This window comes from Microcebus murinus, chromosome 18 (genome assembly GCF_040939455.1).
Source record: "Microcebus murinus isolate Inina chromosome 18, M.murinus_Inina_mat1.0, whole genome shotgun sequence".
Classification (NCBI taxonomy): Eukaryota; Metazoa; Chordata; class Mammalia; order Primates; family Cheirogaleidae; genus Microcebus; species Microcebus murinus.
Window position 1 is genome coordinate 45221691 of NC_134121.1, and position 23124 is coordinate 45244814.

The 23124-nt window shown below is 53.0% G+C and overlaps 3 protein-coding genes across 8 annotated transcripts; 2 read left to right on the plus strand and 1 right to left on the minus strand.

Annotated features, from left to right (window-relative positions):
- Window positions 1–77: 77 nt before the first annotated feature.
- On the plus strand, window positions 78–7491 carry ASB16 (ankyrin repeat and SOCS box containing 16). The gene is made up of 5 exons (XM_012786695.3): window positions 78–464; window positions 2236–2503; window positions 4360–4852; window positions 5356–5469; window positions 5918–7491. Exons 1-5 carry the CDS (start codon window positions 164–166, stop codon window positions 6101–6103), a joined length of 1362 nt encoding a protein of 453 aa, XP_012642149.2. The 5' UTR covers window positions 78–163; the 3' UTR covers window positions 6104–7491.
- A 3579-nt stretch (window positions 7492–11070) lies between these two features.
- Window positions 11071–14316, plus strand: TMUB2 (transmembrane and ubiquitin like domain containing 2). 3 transcript variants are annotated; one of them, XM_075994602.1, is made up of 4 exons: window positions 11310–11862; window positions 13140–13450; window positions 13529–13706; window positions 13953–14316. In XM_075994602.1, exons 1-4 carry the CDS (start codon window positions 11828–11830, stop codon window positions 14314–14316), a joined length of 888 nt encoding a protein of 295 aa, XP_075850717.1. In that variant the 5' UTR covers window positions 11310–11827. The 3 variants fall into 3 exon arrangements, with proteins under 3 accessions (XP_012642164.1, XP_075850717.1, XP_012642163.1); XM_012786710.3 differs by lacking the exon at window positions 11310–11862 and adding an exon at window positions 11071–11237 and having other exon boundaries at window positions 13140–13706; XM_012786709.3 differs by having other exon boundaries at window positions 11311–11862; window positions 13140–13706.
- Window positions 14317–15280: 964 nt separating this feature from the next.
- On the minus strand, window positions 15281–23124 carry ATXN7L3 (ataxin 7 like 3). 4 transcript variants are annotated; one of them, XM_012786706.3, is made up of 13 exons: window positions 22654–23123; window positions 21193–21303; window positions 20759–20891; window positions 20399–20570; window positions 20115–20212; window positions 19899–19921; window positions 19529–19574; window positions 19280–19365; window positions 18901–18969; window positions 18583–18626; window positions 18234–18305; window positions 17987–18144; window positions 15281–17899 (listed from the first exon to the last, which is right to left on the minus strand). In XM_012786706.3, exons 2-13 carry the CDS (start codon window positions 21241–21243, stop codon window positions 17751–17753), a joined length of 1101 nt encoding a protein of 366 aa, XP_012642160.1. In that variant the 5' UTR covers window positions 21244–21303; window positions 22654–23123; the 3' UTR covers window positions 15281–17750. The 4 variants fall into 4 exon arrangements, with proteins under 4 accessions (XP_012642160.1, XP_012642161.1, XP_012642162.1 ...); XM_012786707.3 differs by having other exon boundaries at window positions 19280–19308; window positions 19529–19595; window positions 22654–23122; XM_012786708.3 differs by having other exon boundaries at window positions 19280–19308; window positions 22654–23120.

Below are 23124 nucleotides of genomic sequence, written 5' to 3' on the forward strand. Positions count from 1 at the left end.
CAAACTGTTTACCACAGCAGCAAAGGGTCTATTTATAGCCTCAGCTGCTCTTCTCTCTGGCTCACGGAGGAGGGGATAGGGTGTCTCCTCAGAGCAAGGGTGGTAGGCTGAGAGAACCCTGCTCTGCCCAAGTGCCACTGCCCCGACCCCTGGGCCCCTCCCCATGGCAGGGGAGACCTTCCCCTTCACCTCCTCCACGCTGCGCTCTCTCCGCCTGCAGCGGGAGTGGCTGGAATGGGAGGACCGACGGCGGGCTGCTGCCCGGCAGAGCCGAAGCCAGAGGTGCCCCCTAAGTGCCCGGGCCCGACTCACTAGGCCGCGCCGCTCCTGCCGAGACCCAGCTGTCCACAATGCCCTGTTCTCCGGCGACCTGCAGCAGGTCCAAGCCCTGTTCCAAGATGAAGAGGCTGCCAACATGATTGTGGAGACGGTAAGCAACCAGCTGGCCTGGTCACCTGAACAAGGTAAGGACCACCAAGAGGCAGGAGTGGGAGCACCCAGGCCCCATTCCCTCCCTGCAGACCCACCGCCCAGCCCAGCCTCCTCCCAAACAGATGAGGCAGAGTCAGTGGCTTGTATGTCTTTTCAGAATTAAAAGTTATATTCTTTTTAACATACTCTACTTTAAATTGGCAAATATGATTATGTGTATATTAATTATACAGTAACAGATATATTCACACATAATTTTTTTCTTTTTCTGCACATATAATATATCCATGCATATGAATATTTCTTCTTTCAAAGAATGAAATTATATTCTACATGTAATTTTACAACCCGCTTTTTTCATGTAACATCTTTCCTGTCAATAACCATGTCTATAAAATATTTTAAATAGGTGCATAGGCCGGGCGCGGTGGCTCACACCTGTAATCCTAAGCACTCTAGGAGGCCGAGGCGGGTGGATTGCTCGAGGTCAGGAATTTGAAACCAGCCTGAGCAAGAGCAAGACCCCGTCTCTACTATAAATAGAAAGAAATTAATTGGCCAACTAATACATATAGAAAAAATTAGCCGGGCATGGTGGCACATGCCTGTAGTCCCAGCTATTTGGGAAGGTGAGGCAGTAGGATTGCTTGAGCCCAGGAGTTTGAGGTTGCTGTGAGCTGGGCTGACACCACAGCACTCACTCTAGCCTGGGCAACAAAGCAAGACTCTGTCTCAAAAAAAAAAAAAAAAAAAAAAATAGGTGCATAAATTGTACTGTGGGATATGTGCCATGATTTAAATAGCTAGCCCCCAAATATTAATAGACTGCGTAGACTGCATTCCCTTTTTTCTTTTTAACTATTTTAAATAACAGTATGACAAATATCTTTATGTAGTTGCCAGATGCCTTCCTTAGGATATATTTATGGTCTGAAGATAGATAGGAGATCACACTCATCCATGGACTGGGGCTTGAGTCCTTGGAAGAGCTGATCCTCTCACAGTCACCAAAGTCTCCAAATTCCTGCGTGACTGTGACCCCACCAGGGCATCCTGGTCTTGCCCTACAGCTTGTCCATCATCCCCAAGATGGAACTCAGCCCTAGTTTCAATCCTTATGAAAAGCAAAACAAGTTTTACCCAAGATTTCTAAAAACCAGAGACTTAATATGGAACACTTTATAGTTCCATGTTAGGCATCTATATCCTCGGAACAAGTCCTTGACCATTGCTACCATTCCAATCTGGATCCTTCTCCTCACTCTCTTTCCCCAGCCCCACCCCCATTTCCCCCCTCAGCCATTCCTCCTCCTTCCACCCAACCCTCCCTGCCCCAGGAGTATCCCAGAACTCGGTTCTGCTCTGTGGTCACTTCCAAACTCAGCCCCAGGCCCAACAGTCCATAGCCGCTGCCCCCCCCACACACACACACAGCCAAGGCCAGAGGAGAACAAAAACAGCCATTGACTCCCTAAGCATCTCAAAGACCCCAGGTTTCCTTTATGGGATTCACTCTCCTTAGTTGGCCCTTGTGGCTTTATAGAGGAATTAATTTTTTTTCTATGACACATACTATGTTTTGTTACAAATTGACAAACTGTTCTAAAAGGCTGTTCCAACTTTTATTCCCAATTCAGGGCTTGAGTGAGGCCCTTCCCACAGTTACAGGCTGGCACAGTGTTTGTGCTCAGCAGAGCCGGCAGTGGGAAGACCAGCGTCAACTGTCAGCCAGAGCCAGCACCCCACTCCCTGCCCTGCCTGCCGGTCTCACACACCACCCCTCACACTGCCTGCTCTTCACAGGGTTCTGGGTGCTGACCCCCAAGACCAAGCAGACGGTACCCCTTACCATCGCTGCGGCCAGAGGCTACACAGACTGTGCCCGCCACTTGATCCGGCAGGGGGCTGAGCTGGACGCTCGGGTCGGGGGCCGGGCTGCCTTGCACGAGGCCTGTGCCCAGGCCCGGCCCGACTGTGTGCAGCTGCTGCTGACCTTCGGCGCCAAGTCTAATGTGCTGTCTGATGAGGGCATGACCCCCTTGCACCTCTGCACGACCCCTGAGTCCTTGCAGTAGGTGCCCAGGGACCGGGATGGTTTGGGGAGGAGTGAGTGTGTGTGTCTCCAACTCCCAGGGCCAGAAGCAAGAACCTGACATCCATAGTGGCTTTGTAGTTCCAAAGCACCTCACATACATGTCTTCACAGCAGCCTGGAGACGGGGAAGAGAAAAATGAGGCTCTGAAAGGTTTAGTGACTCGTCCAAGGTCACATCTGCTAACTTAGGAGGCAGAAGCTCTGTTGGTTTTTGGGAAAACCCTGTTCCAACTTTCCAACTGCAGCCTCCAAATCCCTGTGAACCCTCTGTAGCCAAATTCCTAGTTGTTTCTAGGTGGGCATCAAGAAAGAGCTAGCCCCAAGCCAGGCATGGTGGCTCATGCCTATGGTGCCAGCTACTAAGGAGGCTGAGGCAGGAGCATCACTTGAGCTCAGGAGTTCTAGACCAGCCTGGGCAACATGGTCAGACTCTGTCTCTACAAAAAGAAAGCAAGAAAAATCTAGCCTCATGTTTCCCAGCCCCAATGTGAGACGCCCCCATACCTCCTTCTCCCAGCTTTTTTAAGGTCAACAGTTTCTTGGACCACCTGCATGATGGTATTTGCACTTTTACAATCAGGTCAACTCACAGGGTTGGCAGGTAAGGACTCAAGGGCTCCTGGAAGACCCTCCACAGCTCCCATGCTGGACACTGCTCCCTGCCAGAGGTATATCCATACTGGACCCAGAAATGATCCAAATTTGCCAGCCCTTTCTTGGGTTCTTATGGGCATGAGCTGCACCTTCCAACAGACTTCATCCTTTTAAGTAAGGTTAGAATGGTCACTTACTAGAACCTACTGTGTGAGCTTGTAAGTATTACTTAAATTTAGCATTTGGAAAGAAAAATTAGCCCATGATTAGAATGTACTGAGGAAATAAATTCATTAGTTTATGGAAGACTGGCTGCTACTAAATTCTTGGCCACTGAGCAAAGCACCTGCTGGAAGACGGCAGGAATTCTGGCCATTTTGGGACAGGATACCCAGTTATCAGGGTTTTATCAGGGTCGACTGATCTGCTCCTGAGTTTCCAATGGCTGCCATTGTGGGTTTTTAATTATAAATTACTGTTAGTTTAATCTCATCATTATTAATTTAGTTTGTTACATGTTTGGTTTACCCTGCAGTAGGTAATGATGCATATTTGCCACAACAGTGTTCTGGCCTATAATTTTCCCCAGCACTAAGAGACTGTGAAACGTGTACTCTCTCAAATCTGGGGTTTTTTGTTCCTTTGCTTTTGTTTGTTTTCTCTAGGGGAAGGTGGAGTAGGGAGGGCCCCAAGTGCCTGCCTTTGCTTGAATGATCGTGCCTTGGTCTAGAAGAGTGATCTTCAAGTTTGAGGGCAGGAAGAAAATATTAGAACTTCTATTTTTCTTTTTGGTGCATATATTTCCTATGCTTTGTAGTGTACATAGGAGTGGGTTTTCAAAATTTTGTGCTATCAAAATGTTAGGAGGCCATTGACAAATGATTCAGAACCAGGCCCTGGGGGTCCCATTCCAGTGGGAGTCAAGGCAGGCTCTGGGAGGGACTGAGGCAGTGAGTACTAATCTGGTGCGGCCACTACCTCGCTGTGTGACCTTGACTGCACGAATCCTTTCTGAGCTGAAGTTTTTCATCTCAAAATCGTGGATGCTCTGGTGGTTTTCATGGGCCTTCAAGCTCTGCTGTCTGTCATGCGGCTTCTGTAGTTCTGATGGGGGACATTAGGGTGGACATGGAGAAGAGGGGTAGGAAGGAAGCAGGGATGGTGACAACAGGTGGTGGGATCCAGGACCAGGCCTTTGGCCCTCAGAACTTGCCCCGGGGCCTTGTGCACTGTCCCCAGGTGTGCCAAGCTGTTGCTGGAGGCGGGAGCAACGGTGAACCTGGCGGCCTCAGAGAGCGAGGTGAGACCCCTGCACGTGGTGGCGGCGCGCGGCCTGGAGCAGCACGTGGCTCTCTACCTGGAGCACGGCGCCGACGTGGGCCTGCGCACCAGCCAGGGAGAGACGGCGCTGAACGCGGCGTGCGCGGGGGCCGAGGACCCGGGCAGAGGCCGGCAGCACATGGCCGCGGCGCGTCTGCTCCTGGAGGCTGGGGCTGATGCCCGGGCGGCAGGGCTGAAGCGCCACACGCCGCTGCACAACGCCTGTGCCAACGGCTGTGGGGGCCTGGCCGAGCTGCTGCTGCGCCACGGGGCCTGCGCTGGCGTCCCCAACGGGGCGGGCCATACACCCATGGACTGCGCGCTGCAGTCGGTGCAGGACGCCCCCAACTGGGAGCCCGAGGTCCTCTTCATGGCGCTGCTGGACTACGGGGCCCAGCCTGCTCGCCCTGAGGTGCGCAGGGAGGGCCTGAGAGGGAGGCAACCAGGGCGGGAGAGGGGGCCCTGCAGCTGGAATTGTCCTGCCTTTGGGAGAGGGGTCCCAGAGACTAAAGCTTACTCAGTGGCCAGAGGTCTGTCCCTAATTTGGGCAGGGGGAGAGGGTTATAGGGTAGGGTGTGCAAGGAAGGAAAGAGCAACCAAGGAAATTGGGGCCAAGAGATTGGAGCACACTTGAGGGTGGGGTAAACTGAGGCATACAAAGGATGAGGAGATATTCAGGCCTTAGCTCCCCCAATTTAGGTTACGAGGCCGCGGGTGGTGGCTCCCAGCACTTTGGGAGGACCAGGGGCTAGGATCGCTTGAGGACAGGAGTTTGAGACCAGTCTGAGCAACATAGCAACATGTCTCTACAAAAATAAAAACAAATTAGGGTGTGAGTGAGGATTTCAGTCAGGCTGGACTTGGGTCTGTCCTTGGTTGGAGGCACAGTACCCAAGACCCTCTTTTGATTCTTAGATGCTGAAACACTGTGCCAACTTTCCTCGGGCCCTGGAAGTCCTGCTTAATGCCTATCCTTGTGTCCCATCCTGTGATGGCTGGGTGGAGACAGTGCTTCCAGAGCTGTGGCAGGTATGTCTACCTCAGGGGATATGGGGAGGAAGGATGAGCCACAGGCCTGTTCCTCTAGGACCGGCTTCATGGGGACAGGCCCTGGATGGAAGAGTATGGGCAGAGTGGAACCCCTGGGTTCCAAGGTACCCCTTCCCCTGGCAGCACAGGCTGACTTCCAATTTCATACACCCATTTTCTGGCATTTCTGACTCGGTGGGCACTGTGCCAACATCTCTGGGGTGGGAGTGGGTACAGACACGGCTGAGACCCTGCCCTGAAGTGTAGCCCCAGCTCCGATGACCACTGCAGGGCCTCTCTGGCTCTCAGTCTGAGTCCTTCAAGATGCTCCAGACACCCAGGTGGGTGCATGTTGCAAAATCCCAGGGCCCCCAACATGGCTTCCCCCAGATAGTAGGGCATAGTCAAGGGTGTTGGGCCACCTGACTCTCTGTCACTCCTGGCCTAGGAGCACAATGCCTTCTACAGCTCGGCCCTGCGCATGGTGAACCAGCCAAGGCGCCTGCAGCACCTGGCCCGGCTGGCTGTGCGTGCTCAGCTGGGGAGCCGCTGCCGGCAGGCTGCTGCCCAGCTCCCGCTGCCCCCACTCCTCAGGGACTACCTGCTGCTGCGTGTGGAGGGACGCATCCAGTGAGCCTCATGCCACGCTGCTCCCACAGCTGGCCCTGCCACCTCCACTGGACCCTGCCCCCAACCCTAGAGAACTAGTCCCAGGCCCTCTTCTCCACGCTCTGCATGCCCTCCTGTTCCAGCTCATTGCCTCCATTGGCTTCTTGAGCCACTTGCTGACCTCCCGCTGGACCTGAGCTTCAGATCCGTTCTCTGGTGGGAAGGTCTGCAGGCTCAGCCTGTTCCCAGACTCAGCCTTTGCCCACCTCCTCCTGTGCTTCAGTGGATGGCGCCTTTGTCCACCCAGGCCCCAAGCCAGGAATAGGTGATCCTTGTCACCTCCCTCCCCTGCCACCCATATCGCTGTTCAGCCTCCTAAACAGTTACAGACTCTGCCTGCACTGCCTTGCCTACCTGCCCTTGTCACTTCTAGGAAGGTCCTGAAACCCATGCCCTGAATGGATGCTGGAATGATCCTTGAGAGTCACAACTCTTATCGTTTCCTTCATTGGATTTGCTCTACCTTCAGGCTAAAATCAAAACTCAATAAAACAAAGCCTCTAGACCCTGGCCTCTGCCAAGCTCTCTGGCCTCCTCACCTCCCTTCTCCCTTCTGAGGTTCCTGTAATCCAGCCTTAGTAAACTAGTTGCCAGGTGCTGGATACGACCTGCTCTTCTTTGCTTTCAGGTGTCCACATGCCTCTTCCCCACTGCTTGGCATACTCTTCCACATTCTTTGGCCTGGTGAAGGCTGATTTGACCCTCTAGACTCAATGCAAATACCAGTCTCTCTGCAGTGCCTTCCTGGGTGCTATACTTATTTAATTAACTGTGTTCCCTGAATAGGCTTTTCAGGAAAGATTATTGAGGAAGGAAAATGCATGAGGCCTTGGGCTTCCCCAGGTGTGCTCCTCCCCGCCCCCAAGTGATTCATGGTATCTTAAACAGTCACTACCTGTGTTCTCTGAGGGCCTGTGACAGGAGGACCAACCACCAAGTGTCTCCACCCCTTCACTTCTTCCTCTGGCCTCCTAGTCAAAGGTACCACAATACAGGTACAGCTCTAGGAAGCTTTCCAAGGCAAGCTGGTTTTTATGAATGCAAACAAATGATTTGTGCATAGAATGAAAGTGTGGATGTTGTTAGGTTTAAATATGCTGTCTGAGGTCCTCATCACTCCATGTTTATTTCCCCCCCTTTTTGCTCTTCTGTGGCTTCCAAGTTTTCTTCACTCAGCTACTGTTAGAAGAACAGCTCAAGGGTGGTCCCAGCTACTCAGGAGGCTGAGGCAGGAGGATTGCTTGGGCCCAGGAGTCTGGGGCTGTAGTTAGCTATGATTGTGTCTGTAAATAGCCACTGCACTCCAGCCTGGGCAACATGATGAGACCCTGTCTTTAAAAAGTTTTTTGTTTATTTATGTTTTTCTCTTGTTTTTTTCTTACCCACTGACCCACTATCTCTCAAAAAGTCTTGTTTAAATTAAAAAGCTGTTAGCTAGGCATGGTGGCTCATACCTGTAATCCCAGCACTTTAGGAGGCTCAGGTGGGAAGACTGCTTGAGCCCAGGAGTTTGGGGTTGCAGTGAGCTATGATGATGCCACTGCACTCTAGCCTGGGCAAAAGAGCAAGACTCTGATTCAAAAACCAAACCAAACAAACAAAAAAAAAACACTACCCCATCTATTCCCCCTTCCCCTCTAGCCTCTACTCTATGTTTTATGGAAAAGGAACACTATGGGTGGCACTCTTAAAACTGGTGGGAATGTAAACAGATACAACCTCTCTAGAGGACAATGTGGTGCCATGTATCAAAACCATTAACAATGTAAACATCCTTTGACCCAGCAATTCCAGTTTTAGGAAGTTATAGGGAAAGAATCATGGATGTATACAAAGATCTGTCATTAAACATAGATATTTATCAAAACACTGTTTAAAAACAAAATACTGAAAACAATCTCAATGTCCATCCAAATGAGATAGTTTAAAAAATGATGGCACAACACAGAAGGTAATGCTATTAGAAAGCTGTTTAAAAGTATGTCATGGCCGGGCGCGGTGGCTCACGCCTGTAATCCTAGCACTCTGGGAGGCCGAGGCGGGCGGATTGCTCGAGGTTGGGAGTTCGAAACCATCCTGAGCGAGACCCCGTCTCTACTAAAAATAGAAAGAAATTAATTGACCAACTAAAAATATATATACAAAAAACTAGCCGGGCATGGTGGCACATGCCTGTAGTCCCAGCTACTTGGGAGGCTGAGGCAGGAGGATCGTTTGAGCCCAGGAGTTTGAGGTTGCTGTGAGCTAGGCTGACGCCACGGCACTCACTCTAGCCTGGGCAACAAAAGTGAGACTCTGTCTCAAAAAAAATAAAATAAATAAAATAAAAAAAATAAAAAAATAAAAGTATGTCATGAGCTGGGCATAATGGCTAGTAATCCTAGCACTTTGGGAGTCCAATATGGGAGGATTGCTTGAGCCCAGGAGATCAAGACCAGCGTGGGCAACAAAGCAAGACCCCATCTCTAAAAGAAATTTAAAAGTTAGTCAAGGCTCGGTGTGGTGGCTCACACCTGTAATCTTAGCACTCTGGGAGGCTGAGGCAGGAGGATCGTTTGAGCTCAGGAGTTCGAGACCAACCTGAGCAAGAGTGAGACCCCATCTCTACTAAAAATAGAAAGAAATTAATTGGACAACTAAAAATACATAGAAAAAATTAGCCAGGCATGGTGGCACATGCCTGTAGTCCCAGCTACTCGGGAGGCTGAGGCAGAAGGATTGCTTGAGCCCAAGAGTTTGAGGTTGCTGTGAGCTAGGCTGACACCATGGCATTCTAGCCCAGGCAACAGAGTGACACTCTGTCTCAAAAAAAAAAAAAAAAAAAAAAAAAAAAGTTAAGCATGGTGGCTTGTGCCTTTAGCCTTAGCTACTTGGGAGGCTGAGGCAAGAGGATCGCTTGAGCCCAGGAGTTGGAGGCTGCAGTGAGCTATGATCACACCACTGTACTGCAGCCTGGGCGACACAGCAAGACCCTGTCTCTAAAATTTAAAAATTTAGAATCGGGAGGAATAGCTTGAGCTCAAGAGTTTGAGACCAGCCTGAACAAGAGTGAGGCCCCATCTCTACTAAAAATAGAAAAAAAAATTTAAAAATTTTAAAAATAAATACAAATGGGAAAAGCTTCATAGTATATAGTTAAGTAAAAATAGTGAAGGACCAAATACTATGGACAATGATCTTATTTATATATATATATATGGAGAGAGAGAGAGGACTTTAGCTCCACCACTAACTGTATAATTTGGACATTTATTCTTTCTTAGCCTGTTTCCAAATCTACAGTAGGAGCTACTTCATAGTGCTCCATAAGATAATGTATGTGAAGTCTTTAGCATAATACATGATACCTAGTAAGCTCTCTCGATAAACATAGTGGCTATTATTATATAAAAATATTAGCAGTGGTTCAATTGAGTGGTTTGTTTATTCCCTCAAATATATACTGAGAGTCCTTGAACCTGCTGTTCTGTTTGGAACTTTACTTGGTAAATCTCTACTTATTCTTCAAAATTCTGTTTAACTGGACTATGATGTCCTGCCCCCTTATGTGTTCTTCAAAATAAAAACACCAAGCCTTAAAATCCAAAAGGTACATGTACACAGAAATTAAAACAGTACCCTTCCTCTCACAAATATACTGTTGATCAAAAGAAGCCAGAGGCTGGGTGTAGTGGCTCACGCCTGTAATCCTAGCACTCTGGGAGGCCAAGGCGGGAGGAACCTTTGAACTCAGGAGTTCAAGACTAGCCTGAGCAAGAAGGAGACCCCATCTGTACTAAAAATAGAAAGAAATTAGTCGAACAACTAAAAACATATAGAAAAAATTAGCCGGGCATGGTGGCACGTGCCTGTAATCCCAGCTACTTTGGAGGCTGAGGCAGGAGAATCGCTTGAGCCCAGGAGTTTGACGTTGCTGTGAGCTAGGCTGACGCCACAGCACTCTAGCCCTGGCAACTGAGACTCTGTCTCAAAAAAAAAAAAAAAAAAAAAAAAGCAGCAGCAGCAGCTAGACTGAAAGGCACATGCTGTTTGATTTCATTTATACAAAGTATGAAAACAGGAAAAAATCTATTGTGACAGACATGAGAATAGTGGCTACTCTTTGGAGGTTAGTGGGTAGAAGACATGAAGTGAGGGTTCTGGGGAAATTTTCTATTTCTTGATCTAAGTGTTGGTTTCATCTGAGCGTTCAGTTGGTCCAAACCATTTCGCTTATGTTTGCCCCGTCTGCATTACGTATACTTTAACCAATAGTCCACCAAAACCCCAAAACAACCCCCAGCAAGTTTTTAGAAATTTTTTGAATTGCAAAATGGATAAGTTCTTGTAAGTTGAACTTTTTTCCCTGCCTTTTTTTGGTTCCTGCTCTTCTTGTGCCCTAAGCCTGAGCTGAATGTGTCTTCTCCGAAAGGCTTTCCCATCATATATATCAAGGTCCCACACTACCATTGGCCGCGCTCTTCAAACCCTGTAGGGGGACTAACTTGTCTTCTTCGCCTCTTTCCGACTAGCCCAGAACTGAGTCCTGGGAGGTCAGAAAGACCAATCCTCTCTAATCCCGCTCATCTGAAGCTCTGTGCGCGTTACAAAGCAGTAATGAATCCAATGTGACAGGGAGGCAGAGAGCAAGGCCGGAAGAACAAGGCTGGAAAAAGGGAAACCTCGCTGGAGCTCTGCCCCGCAGCGCCAACCACGGCACCCCTACACGGACACGAAGCCACGCCCCTTTACCAAGCACCTTCCCGATTCCTCTCTTGGCCCCGCCTCTCAACTCAGGCTGCCTAAGGCCCCGCCTATAAGGCGTGGCCCCGCTCCAGGAGGCCCAGGATCCCGCCAATAATGACTCCGCCTCTCCTTCCGCTGAGAAACCTGTCCCTTTTATTTAAAGAATACGTTTACGTCAAGCCGCCTTACGTAGCTTTGCGTCATCAGTGGAGGCGGGACTTCCTGTCCCTGGTTCTAACAGCTTCCGGGAAAAGCCGGAAGAGACAAGACCCTGGATAGAATTGGGGATTTTCAGCCCCTCTCCCGGCCCCTACGGAAAGACGAGACCAAGGGCCGTCCTGGCGAAGTCAAAACATTTAGTCTGGACTTTTCAGGTGAGGACTTCCTTCCCTCTCCAGCCACGGTACTGGTACAATCCCCTTTAATTTCCCATGACTCCCTGCGTCCCAAGGCCCCGCCCCCAGTTCCCTAGCCCCGCCCCGAAGTTTGAGGGGTGTGGATGGTTTGTGACCCCCTCACCTGACCCTACCCCTAACGGGCTGGGAGAGGTGGGCTTACGCACGGCGGCCGGTACCGGCAGCTCTTCAGTTCGGGTGGGCTCATGGACCTCACTCCAACGCCACGGGAATAGGACCGTCCAAACGCGGAACCTTCGCCTCAGAAAAAACAGGGTCGGGGATCCCTCCTCGCCGTGGTCAGGGGAGCTCCCAGGCTGAGGAGAGAGCGAAGGCCCTTGAGGCGGGAGACCTGGGGTCCTGCTCTACCCCTTCCCACGAGCGTTCCCTGTGTCTCTGCCAGTCGTTTTCGTCTTTGCCACGGTTTCCTTTTCTGTAAATCACTGTTGAATTGATGACATTAACCATCATACCATCGGTGGTTAGTTGTGGGAGAGATAAATAATTGCTACCATTTGTTTATTGAACAATTGTAATGTGCCAGGCACTGTGCTAAGTATTTCGCTTCGATGATTTCACGTCATCTTCAAAACAACCTCATGAGGTAGGTACGATTTTTAACCCCATTTTACTGATGAGAAAGCTGAAGCTGTGAAAATATCTGAAGTTACATAGCTAGTAAGAGGCAACACTGAGATTATAATTAGTTGTTTGGTTTTTTTTTTTTTACTCCAGGGCCGGTTTATTAAATAAGGCTGTGGAAACTATTCAGATGTTGATATGTTCCACAAATATTGAGCAAGTATGTGAGATTATGCTGGGGACTGTGGTACAAAGAGAAATACATGTGATCCTTGTCTGCCAGGAGTCTAATAGAGAGATGGACAGGTAGATAAGTATAATGAAGTTTTATAGGTGCTGTGAGAATAGTGTGATAATGATAATCACCAGACTGGATTTGCCCAGGGACAGGTGTGAAAGCAGCAGATTCTCCAAGGGGAAGAGTAGGTACTCCAAGGAGCAAACACAGGTCCTTCCTGCCTTTCAAAGAAACTGCAGAGGGAGAACCTTCATAGTAAAATAAAAGAAACTCAGATATGGTGATAGGTGATGTGGAATCTTTTCCAAATCACTTCCTCTTGGAGAGTGGTTATTGTAGTCATGAGCCCATGCTGACCTGGGAGGGTGCTGTTCCTGGTGTCTGCCCCACATGGCTCTCCAGGGCTTGCCACAAGGGTTTCAGAGGAGGTGGATATAATGTCTGCTGCTGTTGGCCTTTACAGAGTTGTCCCTTTGATGCGATCTGACTCCGCTTTTGTTGATAGGTTAATTTTCTTTGGCTCTTGACATCTGGGCCTGGATCTGTGACCAGGAATGAAATAGGCTCAAATGAGACAATCTGGCCAGGGTGGCTGCACAGTGCTTCCACAGGGGCCCCGACATAAAATATTCCAGGCTTTTGGTCTCTCTGAAGCCACTTCAGAGACAGCTCAGGGGGCATATTTTCTTGACCAAGTGATAGAAATCCTAGAGAAACTCAGGGCTCAAAGAAGTAAAATTTTTCCCCATCTACCAAAAAAGCAGTGGTCAGTAGCAACAGCAGCAAGGCTGTGAGGTTTTCTTGATGATCCTTGATTGTTGGGGGGTTAGAGTATAAGAGAGGAAAGGGCGTGAAACACAAAAGCTAGGGTTTCACACTAGAGGCAATGGGTAAGTCTTTAGCTTTAGGCTGGAGGTCCAGAGTTAGGAAGATTTGTCCCCTTATCTACTGGACACTGAATTCCATTTTCTTTCAGGGCTGGGTCAGTTAGAACCTAAACAGACTAGAAACCTGGTTGCAGTCCTCAGGCTCTGCTGATGCTATCCCCTTTGTTCCTGCAGTGTGGACCCAGTCAGCAGCCAGGCCATGGAGCTCTCTGATGTCACCCTTATTGAGGGTGTGGGTAATGAGGTGATGGTGGTGGCAGGTGTGGTGGTGCTGATTCTAGCCTTGGTCCTAGCGTGGCTCTCTACCTACGTAGCTGACAGCGGTGGCAACCAGCTCCTGGGCACTATTGTGTCAGCAGGCGACACATCTGTCCTCCACCTGGGGCATGTGGACCACCTGGTGGTGGGTCAAGGCACCCCAGAGCCAACTGAACTCCCTCATCCATCAGAGGGTAATGATGAGAAGGCTGAAGAGGCTGGAGAAGGTGGGGGAGACTCCACAGGGGAACCTGGAGCTGGGGGTGGTGTTGAGCCCAGCCTTGAGCATCTCCTTGACATCCAAGGCCTGCCCAAAAGACAAGCGGGTGCAGACAGTGGCAGTCCAGAGGCACCCCTGAGATCTGAGGATAGCACCTGCCTCCCTCCCAGCCGTGGCCTCATCAACGTGCGGCTCAAATTCCTCAATGACACCGAGGAGCTGGCTGTGGCCAGGCCAGAGGATACTGTGGGTACCCTAAAGAGGTGAGTGAGCTGGAAAATGTGAGGCTGCTTGTGCCCCGTGCCCCCAGCCCTCAGGCACCTCTGAGGATTCTGGTACAGATGTGGGAGCAGCAGGGAAGTGTAAAGTCCAGCCTCTACTATGGGTGGGTGGGATACTTTCTTAGAAGTCCACCCTTCAGTTTTTCCCTGCTGCCCTGCTTTGTCCGTCCAGGCCTGTTTGCCTTCTTTTTCCTCACCCTCTGTCTTCCATCTCTTTTATCCTCACAGCAAATACTTCCCTGGACAAGAGAGCCAGATGAAACTGATCTACCAGGGCCGGCTGCTGCAGGACCCAGCCCGCACACTGCGTTCTCTGAACATTACCGACAACTGTGTGATTCATTGCCACCGCTCACCCCCAGGGTCAGCTGTTCCAGGGCCCTCAGACTCTCTGGCCCCCTCAGCCACTGAGCCACCCAGCCTTGGTGTCAATGTGGGCAGCCTCATGGTGCCCGTGTTTGTGGTGCTGTTGGGTGTGGTCTGGTACTTCCGAATCAATTATCGCCAGTTCTTCACAGCACCTGCTACTGTCTCCCTGGTGGGGGTCACTGTCTTCTTCAGCTTCCTAGTATTTGGGATGTATGGACGATAAGGACAGAGGGAGAAAATGAAAGGCATGGTCTTCCTCCTTTATGGCCTCCCCCCCATTCCTGGCCAGAGCTGGGCCCAAGGGCCTGGGAGGGAGGGTGGAAAGGACATGGTAGGTATCTACTCCATAGGACACAGGGGACAGGTATGGAGCCTCCCATTCTCCATGGGGGTACAGACATCCCCTCTGTGCAAGCACAACTCAGGTAGAAATGAGGATGTCATCTTCCTTCACTATCAGGGTCCTGAAGGAGTTCAGAGCTGATGGCCAAACTCAGTGGGGGAGCCTGGGCTCTGTGGATTCCCTCCCAACTGTGGCCCTAGCTCTTCCCCTTATCCTGCATGCCTGCCCCCAGCACCCAGGGCTCCCTGCCAGGGCAGCTCAGCATGGCCCCAGCACACCTCTGTAGGGAACCTGGAATATCCTTCATTTCCTCAGCCAAATATCAACCTTTTGAGACTGAAATCACAGAGGCAGGAATGAAGATTGTACCAGCTTTCCCTATAGGCACCTAGCCACCCCCACCTTCTCCCTGTACCACTGTAGCAGGAATAGGGTGTTCTCCATGTTCTAGACATTTTCCAGTGTTCTCCTTTCTTTCAATGCACTTTGCTTGCATTATTACTTTTTTTAATAGCCCTTTATAGAGCTTAGTCAGGAAGGGGACTGGGGCAGAAAGCCAAGCCCCCAGCATTGGGAGTGGCCAGGCCACAGCTGCTACTACCCCAGGCCTATGGCTGTGAGTGAAAGACAGCACTGGCCCTTGGCCAGTGTCCTACCCTGCCCAGCTCCAAGGACGAACTGAGTATGGATCACTGGGCCCTAGGCTTTTGCCTTGGGCTCTGGTTGGAGGGCCAGTGTCTGTGACTGAATAAAGATCCATTTTGTGGCTGTGGAGCCTCCTTCTGTGACAGTAAGAGAATGGCTTTGCTCTGCCCCCAGCAACATGAGGGTGGGTAGGCTGGGCTACCAACGGGAGATGCAGTTTATTTACACCAGCAGCCATGGGGGCAGAGGGAATACACAGCGTTTACAAAGTTAGCTACCTGTACAGGATGGATTACATATGCAAAAATAAAAATCTCAAGACCACAGGACAGCGTGAGCCCCACCCCCCTCCCCCAATGACCCCAGCATGCGGTAATGCCAGGCGGGTGGCCCCTGGGCATGCGGGGGGGAGTGATGCATGGAAGGAAAAGCCACCGGCCATGGAAATTAGTACAGAACCCCCCCACACACACTCAGACACATGATAGGATACAGGGTGGACGACACCTAGCTGGGGTGGAAAGGATGGGAATTGAAACCCACACAGCCTGCTGTTAGAGGGAAGGGAGTGGGGAGCTCCCAGCCCCTGTTCAACTACATGGTAGAGGGGCACTCTCTCTCCCCAGAAGGAAAGGGGTTTGTTCCCTCAGGGTCCCTGCTGGACCAAGCCCATCTCTTACCCAGCCTGGGCAGGGGGCTCTGCCCTGAGGGTGGGCCAAGGAACAATGGGGAAGTTTATGTGGACAAACCAGTTCCCAGACAACTTCCCACTTCTCCCTCCTCCAACCAGAAGGGGGAAAGGGAGAGGCCAGAGGGGAAAGGGTGTATTAGGGCCTGAGCTGCAGCTGCCTCTCAGAAGGGAGAGTGGCCCACAGCCTTCCTCCCTTCACCTTCAACCTACTCCCAAGACTCCCTTTGGAAGCGGGCTGGAGGCTTGCTGAGTTCCTCCTTCCCCTCTGGCTTCCCCTTGGAGGGAGAAGGCTATGGAGGGCCAAGAACAGAGGAGCCCAAGCCCCAGGATTTATTCCAACTCCTGCCAAAATCTGTTTGGCTTTTTAAAAAATAATCACAATTCGTGGGTTAAAAACCAATTTGTAACCAGGCATCAGCCACAATGAGAACAACCCCAAGGGGGAGAGTGGGGTTCCAGACAGGGCCCTAATCTCTGTTGTTCCCTTAACCCTCTAGGGTCCCTAACCCAAATCAGTCCAACCAGTCCTGGGTACTAGCTACCCAAAAGTGGGATGGCTCCTCCCACGAGGAGGGCAGGGGAAGTGTCCAGCAAGGGCCAGAGAATTTGGCTCAGGGTCAACTCCACCCCTGTGTCAGTCAGCTCTGCTCCCAGCCCCAACTGCAGTCCTCCAACTCTGCTCCTGGGAGTGATGGTGCCTGCACAGAGGGGGACGGTACATCTCTCCAGGATACAGACCAGGCAGGTGGGCACACTGGCATGACAGTCCCATAAGGGGCAATGACACCCCTCCCCCTCCACTGACAACTCAAGAGCAGAGACCACCTTCTCTTCCCACCCTACTCCTAGCAAAGGGGGAGAGGCACAAGATTAGGATTTTCCTCAGAGCCCCAAACCACAAGTACAGAATAAATAACTTAAAAGCGGCTAAGGAAGGGGAAACAGGGCAGGCTTTGGAGGCAGGAGCATTGAGAGGAACTGAAGCTGGTCGAGGTGAAAGGGGTGGCAAGCAGCAGCTGGGAACTTGGGCTGCCCCTGTAGGGCAGTGGGGCAGGGTGGGCAGGAGGAACATGGGGCCACCCCAGGAGGGTGAGGCTGGGCCCCTTCCTGGGGCAGGGAATGAGGTAAGAAAACATTTCAAATAAAGCAGCACCGTTCCCTCTCACCTTGGGGCCCCACTCCTCACCAGCCCTGGGTCAGGGAGGAAAGGCAGGGGGGAGTCATTTTGATACACAGCTCCCTCTTCCTACCCTCCCCTTTCCCATTCCTTGAAGCTGTAGAGGCTCAGGCCCTTTCCTGGCACCCAACAACAAAAGGACAGCTCCTGCTGCCAAGGAGGCCCATGGGGACTGAGGGGAAAGGGCTGCCCCTGTGAGGGGCAGGGAAGGTGGCGGCAGTTCTGGACGCCTACCTCAGCAGACAGCACGCTGTGCCTGCCTACCCCTGGGACTGGGGGCATTTGATAGGATTCTGCACACAGACAGGACATGCCCAGCCCTGCCCCTCAGCTCCAAGCACCGGACCCATTCACATTGCTGAGGGCAGCCGGAGGAGGCCCCCTCCAGGCTCAGCTTCTGACCCACAGCCTCCCGGGGTAGCCACAATGCCCCTCGGCAGGGCTTAGTCCAGTTCCTGGGGTGGGGGGCAGGCAGTGCCCTGGCACAGTGCCCAGGTCAGGCCCCTGGCCTAGCTGGACATCCAGTAACTCACAGAATAAATAGGAAAACCGCCTCCCCACCAAACTTATGTCCAAGGCATAATATGTCCAGGTCTGAGTCCTGCACGCCGAGGGGTCGTGCTCCATTGCAGAGGACCCTGACACCCCCCAGGGGTGCATAATTGGATCCTCTGCCTGCCTGGCCCACCAAGCTTCCCAAGCCCAAACCCCCAGCAGCCGTCCATTTGCCAGGTTATGCCACCTGGGTGGGGGTTGGGAGAGAGGGCTCTGCTCAGCCAAAGGCTATCCCTTGCACCCAAGTCAGTTGATGTCATCATAGATGCTGGGCGTTGGGGGTGCCGGTGGCTTTGGCTTCTTCTTCTTGTTGGAGCCCAGGCCAGAAGCAGTCCCTACCAGGCTCAGATGGGATTTCTTTTTCTTGGTTTTCCGTGACTCGGAGCTGTTGGTACCTGCAGAGATAGAGGCAAGACAGATGAGAACAGGGTTTGGCAGGAGAGGTGGCACCCTGTGCCCTGGGACCCAACAGTGTCACATACCTAGACCCCATCCCTGATTTTCACTCGTCTTGGAGGAGCCTGAATCAGAGGGTGAGAGATCGGAAGAGCCGTCCCACTGAAGCCGGCTGATCAGGGCCTGGCTGTCAGTCATGTCAAAGCTGTCATTATCCAGGGAGCTCTCAACCTCCGGAAAGACGCTGGAAGGGGAGGAGCCAAAGGGCTTTAGTGATACCCATCATCACCCTAACCTGCCACAACCAACCACCCATCCTGTAGGGTCACTCACGCAGAGGGCCCGAGGAAATAAATCCGCACGGTTCGCCTCTGCTCATCTGTGTGCTGGGGGCAGCGCAGGGACCTTGTGGGAAGAAAATAATCAGATTCTGACAAGGCAGGGAAGGATCTGCCCAACTCAAGTAAAGCCCCTCCCCTCAGCCAAGGTGGAAGGGAGGGATGGGCAAAGATAGAGAAAGGATGAACGGATGGCTCCCAGACTGTGGCCTAAGTCCTGGCCATTGGAGGAGGGAGGGGAACAGCAGGAGCCCCACTGCTCAAGTCCGGGGGTACTACTGACCCGTGCCCAGGGTGAGTGTGCAGGAGGGCCCCCCGGCCCCCTTTCTAGGTTCTGTGCTCACCTTGTGCACATCTTCTTGGTGTGTTCAGAAATCACCCCACATTGCTGGAAGAGGAATATAAGCTGAAAGGAGGGATGGAGGAGAACCTACTCTAAACACTAGATGTTCCCTTCTGTACAAATGCTAGACTGCGCAAGCAGAAATGGCCCAAAGGTGTCCAGAGCAGACAGTCCCAGGCCACTATGGGCCAGGAAACCTAATTCCAGAGAGAAAAACTACATGACCCTAACTGCTATGTCACTAGCATCCTCCAGAGCCTTGACCATTGCCTGTGGCTTCAGTCCACTCCCAGGGGCCTCCCCTTCCCTGGTCTCTCACCGTGGTGAGCAGGCTACGCAGCTCCTCTGGCCCCAGGGTCTCATAGCTGATCCCAGTTGAGTTGTTATACTGTGGGAGAAGCAGAGGTACAGGTTAGAAAAGGGCAGACAAAAGGGGGGTGGTTGCCAGGGGTGGTAGAGAATCAATCCCTCTCATGCCTTTCTAAGTGAGGGGCTTTAGGACAACCCAACAGTTTTCCAAGTGATTCCTTTCATCCCACCTGCACATGGTGAGGGGGTGTCACCCAGAAAGAACATAATATACAAGACCCAAATAGCTCATCTACTGATTTTGGCTGTCAGTATTCTGATCCCCACTTGTCCAAATCCCAACAAACTCACAACATGGACAATGAGCGGGAGGGGCAACCTATACTCACCTTAAAAGGATCCGAATTGCTAAGTTCCCCTGAAGAAGAAAAAAGAAGGGGAAGGGTGTTTGATGCAGAGGTACAGACAGAGAACCCTGAAAATAACCAGAGAGGAAGTGGGGGTGACAGAAGGATCACAGGCCCTCCCTCAACACCCCTACTCCTAGGCTCCCACCCTCCACCCTCCCACCCCCAACCCCCACAATGAGTCCCAGAAGACAAGGCTAAAAGCACTCCCATTGTTCCAGCCCCACTTACCATTTTTGTGTTTTAAAGACTTGGATCTTCGAGGGGAATTGGGGTTCTGGAATGGGAGATACCATAGCTTTGGGGAAAGGGTAACGATAAGGGGGAGCCGAGAACCCAGGGAAGGAAAAAAGATTTGACAAAGAAACATCCTCAAATTCCTGCTCTTTCTCCCCGGTAAGAGGCCTGTCTACCCATATTCCCTTCCCCACTCCCCCAAGGCCTCTGCTGCCCCTCTGCCCACCACAGACACCCTCATCCCAAAACCCAGGGAGGCTCCCAATGACCTCAGACTTGAGTCAAGACACCCAAGGACTCCCTCCTCAAAAGGGAGGGTATCTGTCCTTTGCCCAAATTTCCCCCATGCTTGCCCGGCTCTCACCTTGTCTGATTTTCTCTTCTTGGCTGTGGGGAACAAAAGAATAAGGAGCAGGGTTACTTTAAGTTCCCAAGGCAAAGATTAAGGACATCTAAAGAAAAGCATGCAACTATACTTTCCCCCTATTGTTCAAGGCAATAGCTTGGGACCACTGTATACCCTATTCCTGCTTGCCCACCTTATCCCAACGTCCCCCAGTTTCCCCAGATCCCCAAACACCTTTCTTCTCTGAGCCATAGGACCAATCGTTGTCATTGATGTCATCATTATCCTCTTGGTCACTCTCAGACTTGTTCATATTGTTGCTATTGGCAATCCTGCCAAGGGTAGGGAAGAAAAAGGGTCAAAGCTGCCACCCTCTCCACCCCCAACTTCAAGGTATATGGAGCATCTGGGAACAAGTACAACCCTCTGTCCCCTACCGATTCCCCCAGGGGACTACACCATGGCATGGGCTGCAGAAGATGAGCAGCTCTGGTTCCAGCAGGGGGAATGGCCCTCACCGGCGGTTGGCGATTCGGCTGCTGTTCCGACCCATTCCCAGGCACTTCTCCAGGTGAGGAGCAAAGCGGGAGGCGGCAATGCTGCGGCTGCAATTGGGGCAAACACACTCCTTGCTCTTCCACTGGTTGAAAACCTGTCCAAAGATGTCCAAGCCCGGCTGGTCCACGATCTCTGGGGACAGGAGAGGCGTGGCGATCAGGGCAGGCAGGGGACCCTCCTTTCTTGTTCCCGTGGTTTCCTCAAACCCCCTGCCCAGGCTCACAGGCACTCCAGGATCTACATCTAGTGGTTTCCAAAGAAGGAAACGCGAAGTACTCCCAGGGCAGGGTTAGACTGCTCTCCTTCTCCCTGAAGCTCACCAAAATCCTTCATGCTATCGGGGTCCGTGTCGTCCAGGAAAAAGTAGCCACACTTGACAGCCCGGTGTACCTCAAAGCAGAATCCCAAACAAGAATCCTCGACCAGGTCCGCGTATATCTCCTGAGCGATGGCCTGGGCCCCAGGGGAGAACATCCATGGTCACAAGAGTCACAGCCCCCTGGACTGATAGCAATTCTCACCAACTAAATCTCCTGCCAACTGGCCCCAGCCAAACAATCATGCTTTCTTTGCCATTTTCCCCATCTTGACTTTGTGTTCTTTCTTCTTCCCGGATCCATGGGCCTTTTCAGCTGGCTATTCCCTTTAAGGAACAAGGCTGATTACCCAAATTCCTCCTTGGTGTGGATGCCAGATATAGCGACGTAGAGACATCAAGAGAAAGAACTAGAGGCACACGTGGGGGAGCCCTCACCTCTAGTTTGCTGTTATCCAGGCCAGACAAAGACATTTCCTCCATTTTCATTTGTAAACTCTTGTGGAGACGGCGCTCTGACTGCTCATAGCACAGCGGGCGGCAACTCGGCTGCACACATTGTGGGGGGGTGTTGGTGTGAGTCCAAGGCACCTCCAAAGACTGCCCCCTCCCCTCCCCACCTCGCTGCCCAGATATCCTGGCATCAGGGTATCTCCCTCCCCAAGCCCCAGGCTCACTAAGTCTGGATGGTCCTTCAGGGCCTGAAACCTAAAGGTGGCCTAGTCTTTCCCAGGCCTGAGCTCAGGCCCTGGACTCTACTGCCAATCAGAGTCTGGGTCTATAGGAGGCAGCAGCTCACCCCAGGTCCCTAAAACTCAAACCCCTCTTTGATACCCATGGTGCAATGCAGCAGGGGGAGGAGAAGGAACTCTAAGGCCTCAAAGCAAACCCACAGGGTGTGGCAAAGAACTGCACAGACTCCTAAATACACCCCCCCCTTCCCTAAAGGCTCTCCTCAGAGTCACCTCTGCTTTCAGCCAGGATGTCCACTTGGGGGGGTACTGCTACCAGAAGTAGGAATGGCCCTAGGACCCTACAACCTTCACCCTACTCTGCCTTCCTTTGAAATAAGCCTGTCACTCCATGAGGGGAGCTGAGCCCACAGAAGCCTACAGCTAAGGGACATTTCTAGCCACCATGAGCAAGAGGGGGACACAGCCCGGTGGGATGGCATGCCAGGAGTGGGCACTTCCCTTACCTGTTCTTCCTTTAGATAACCACCCTCCCTCCCTCAGGACCAGCCCGGAAGTCTCTCCAAGAGCCCCAAAGTCCAGGAACCCCCACCGAAGGATTCAGAAACAGCACCCACAGTCCAGGGCCCCTCTGAACGGTGGGTACGAGTTTAAGGAGCAGCCGGCCTAGAGTGGGGTGGGGACTGACAAATGAGCCAGGGGCACTGGGAAGGGTAGGAGGCCGGGCCTCGGCTCTTCCCCCGTCCCTGCGGCACTGCTGCTGCATCATACCGACTGGGGGGAGGAGAGCCGAGCCGCCGGAGGCCGGCGCCGGTCCGGGACAGACCGGCCCCCAGAGAGTGGGCAGAGTGGGACGCGTCCCGGCCCCTCTCCTTCCTCGCCCGCCAACAGCCCCGGCCGGCCGGGGAGAGGAGTCCGGGAGGGTGTCTCTATTGTCCCGGGGGCTGGGGCCTGGCTCCCTAACAAAGGCCCCGCGCCCCCTCCCCGGCCGGCCCTGCCCCGCCCAAGGGGGACCCAGACGGGGGAGAGCAGGGGGCCCCGGCCGGGCCGGGAAGCTGGGGGAAGCCGGGCGTTTCCGCGTCGGTCCGGGGGGAGGGGAAGGGGCGCTGACCCAGACCTGGGGGGAGGGGGCCCAAGCCCCGCCTCGGGCCCCGCCCCCCGCCCCCCGCAGGCCCCTCCCCCGTCCCCGTCTCCGTCCCGTACTCACCCCGCCCGGGGGGCCGCGCCGGGGCCCGGCGGCCTCTTAGGGCCGCGTCCTCCGGCGGCGGCGGCGGCGGCGGCTGCTCCGGAGCCCCATGTCCGTCGGTCCGTCCTCGCCTCTCCCCGGGGCCCAGGGCCCGGGGCCGGGGGGTCGGGCCGCCCCCCCGCCTCGCCGCCTCACCGGGCGGCCATGGCCCCTTCCCCTCCCTTCTCGTCCCGTCGCCGCCTCCTCCTCCTCACCTCACCCCGCCCGCGCGCAGTCCGCGCGCCGTCCGCGCGCCCCTCCCCCCGCCCCCCACTCCAGCCCGCCTCTCCCGGGCGGGGGGTGCGGCGCGAGCCCGGAGCGCGCGCGCGTGCCGCGACCGGAGGATGGATGGATGGAGCGAGCGAGAACGCGAACGTGCGCGCGCGCGCCCCTCTCCCCCTCCCTCCGCGCGGGCGCGGGGCCAAACGCGAGCGCGCTCCAACCTCCTCCTCT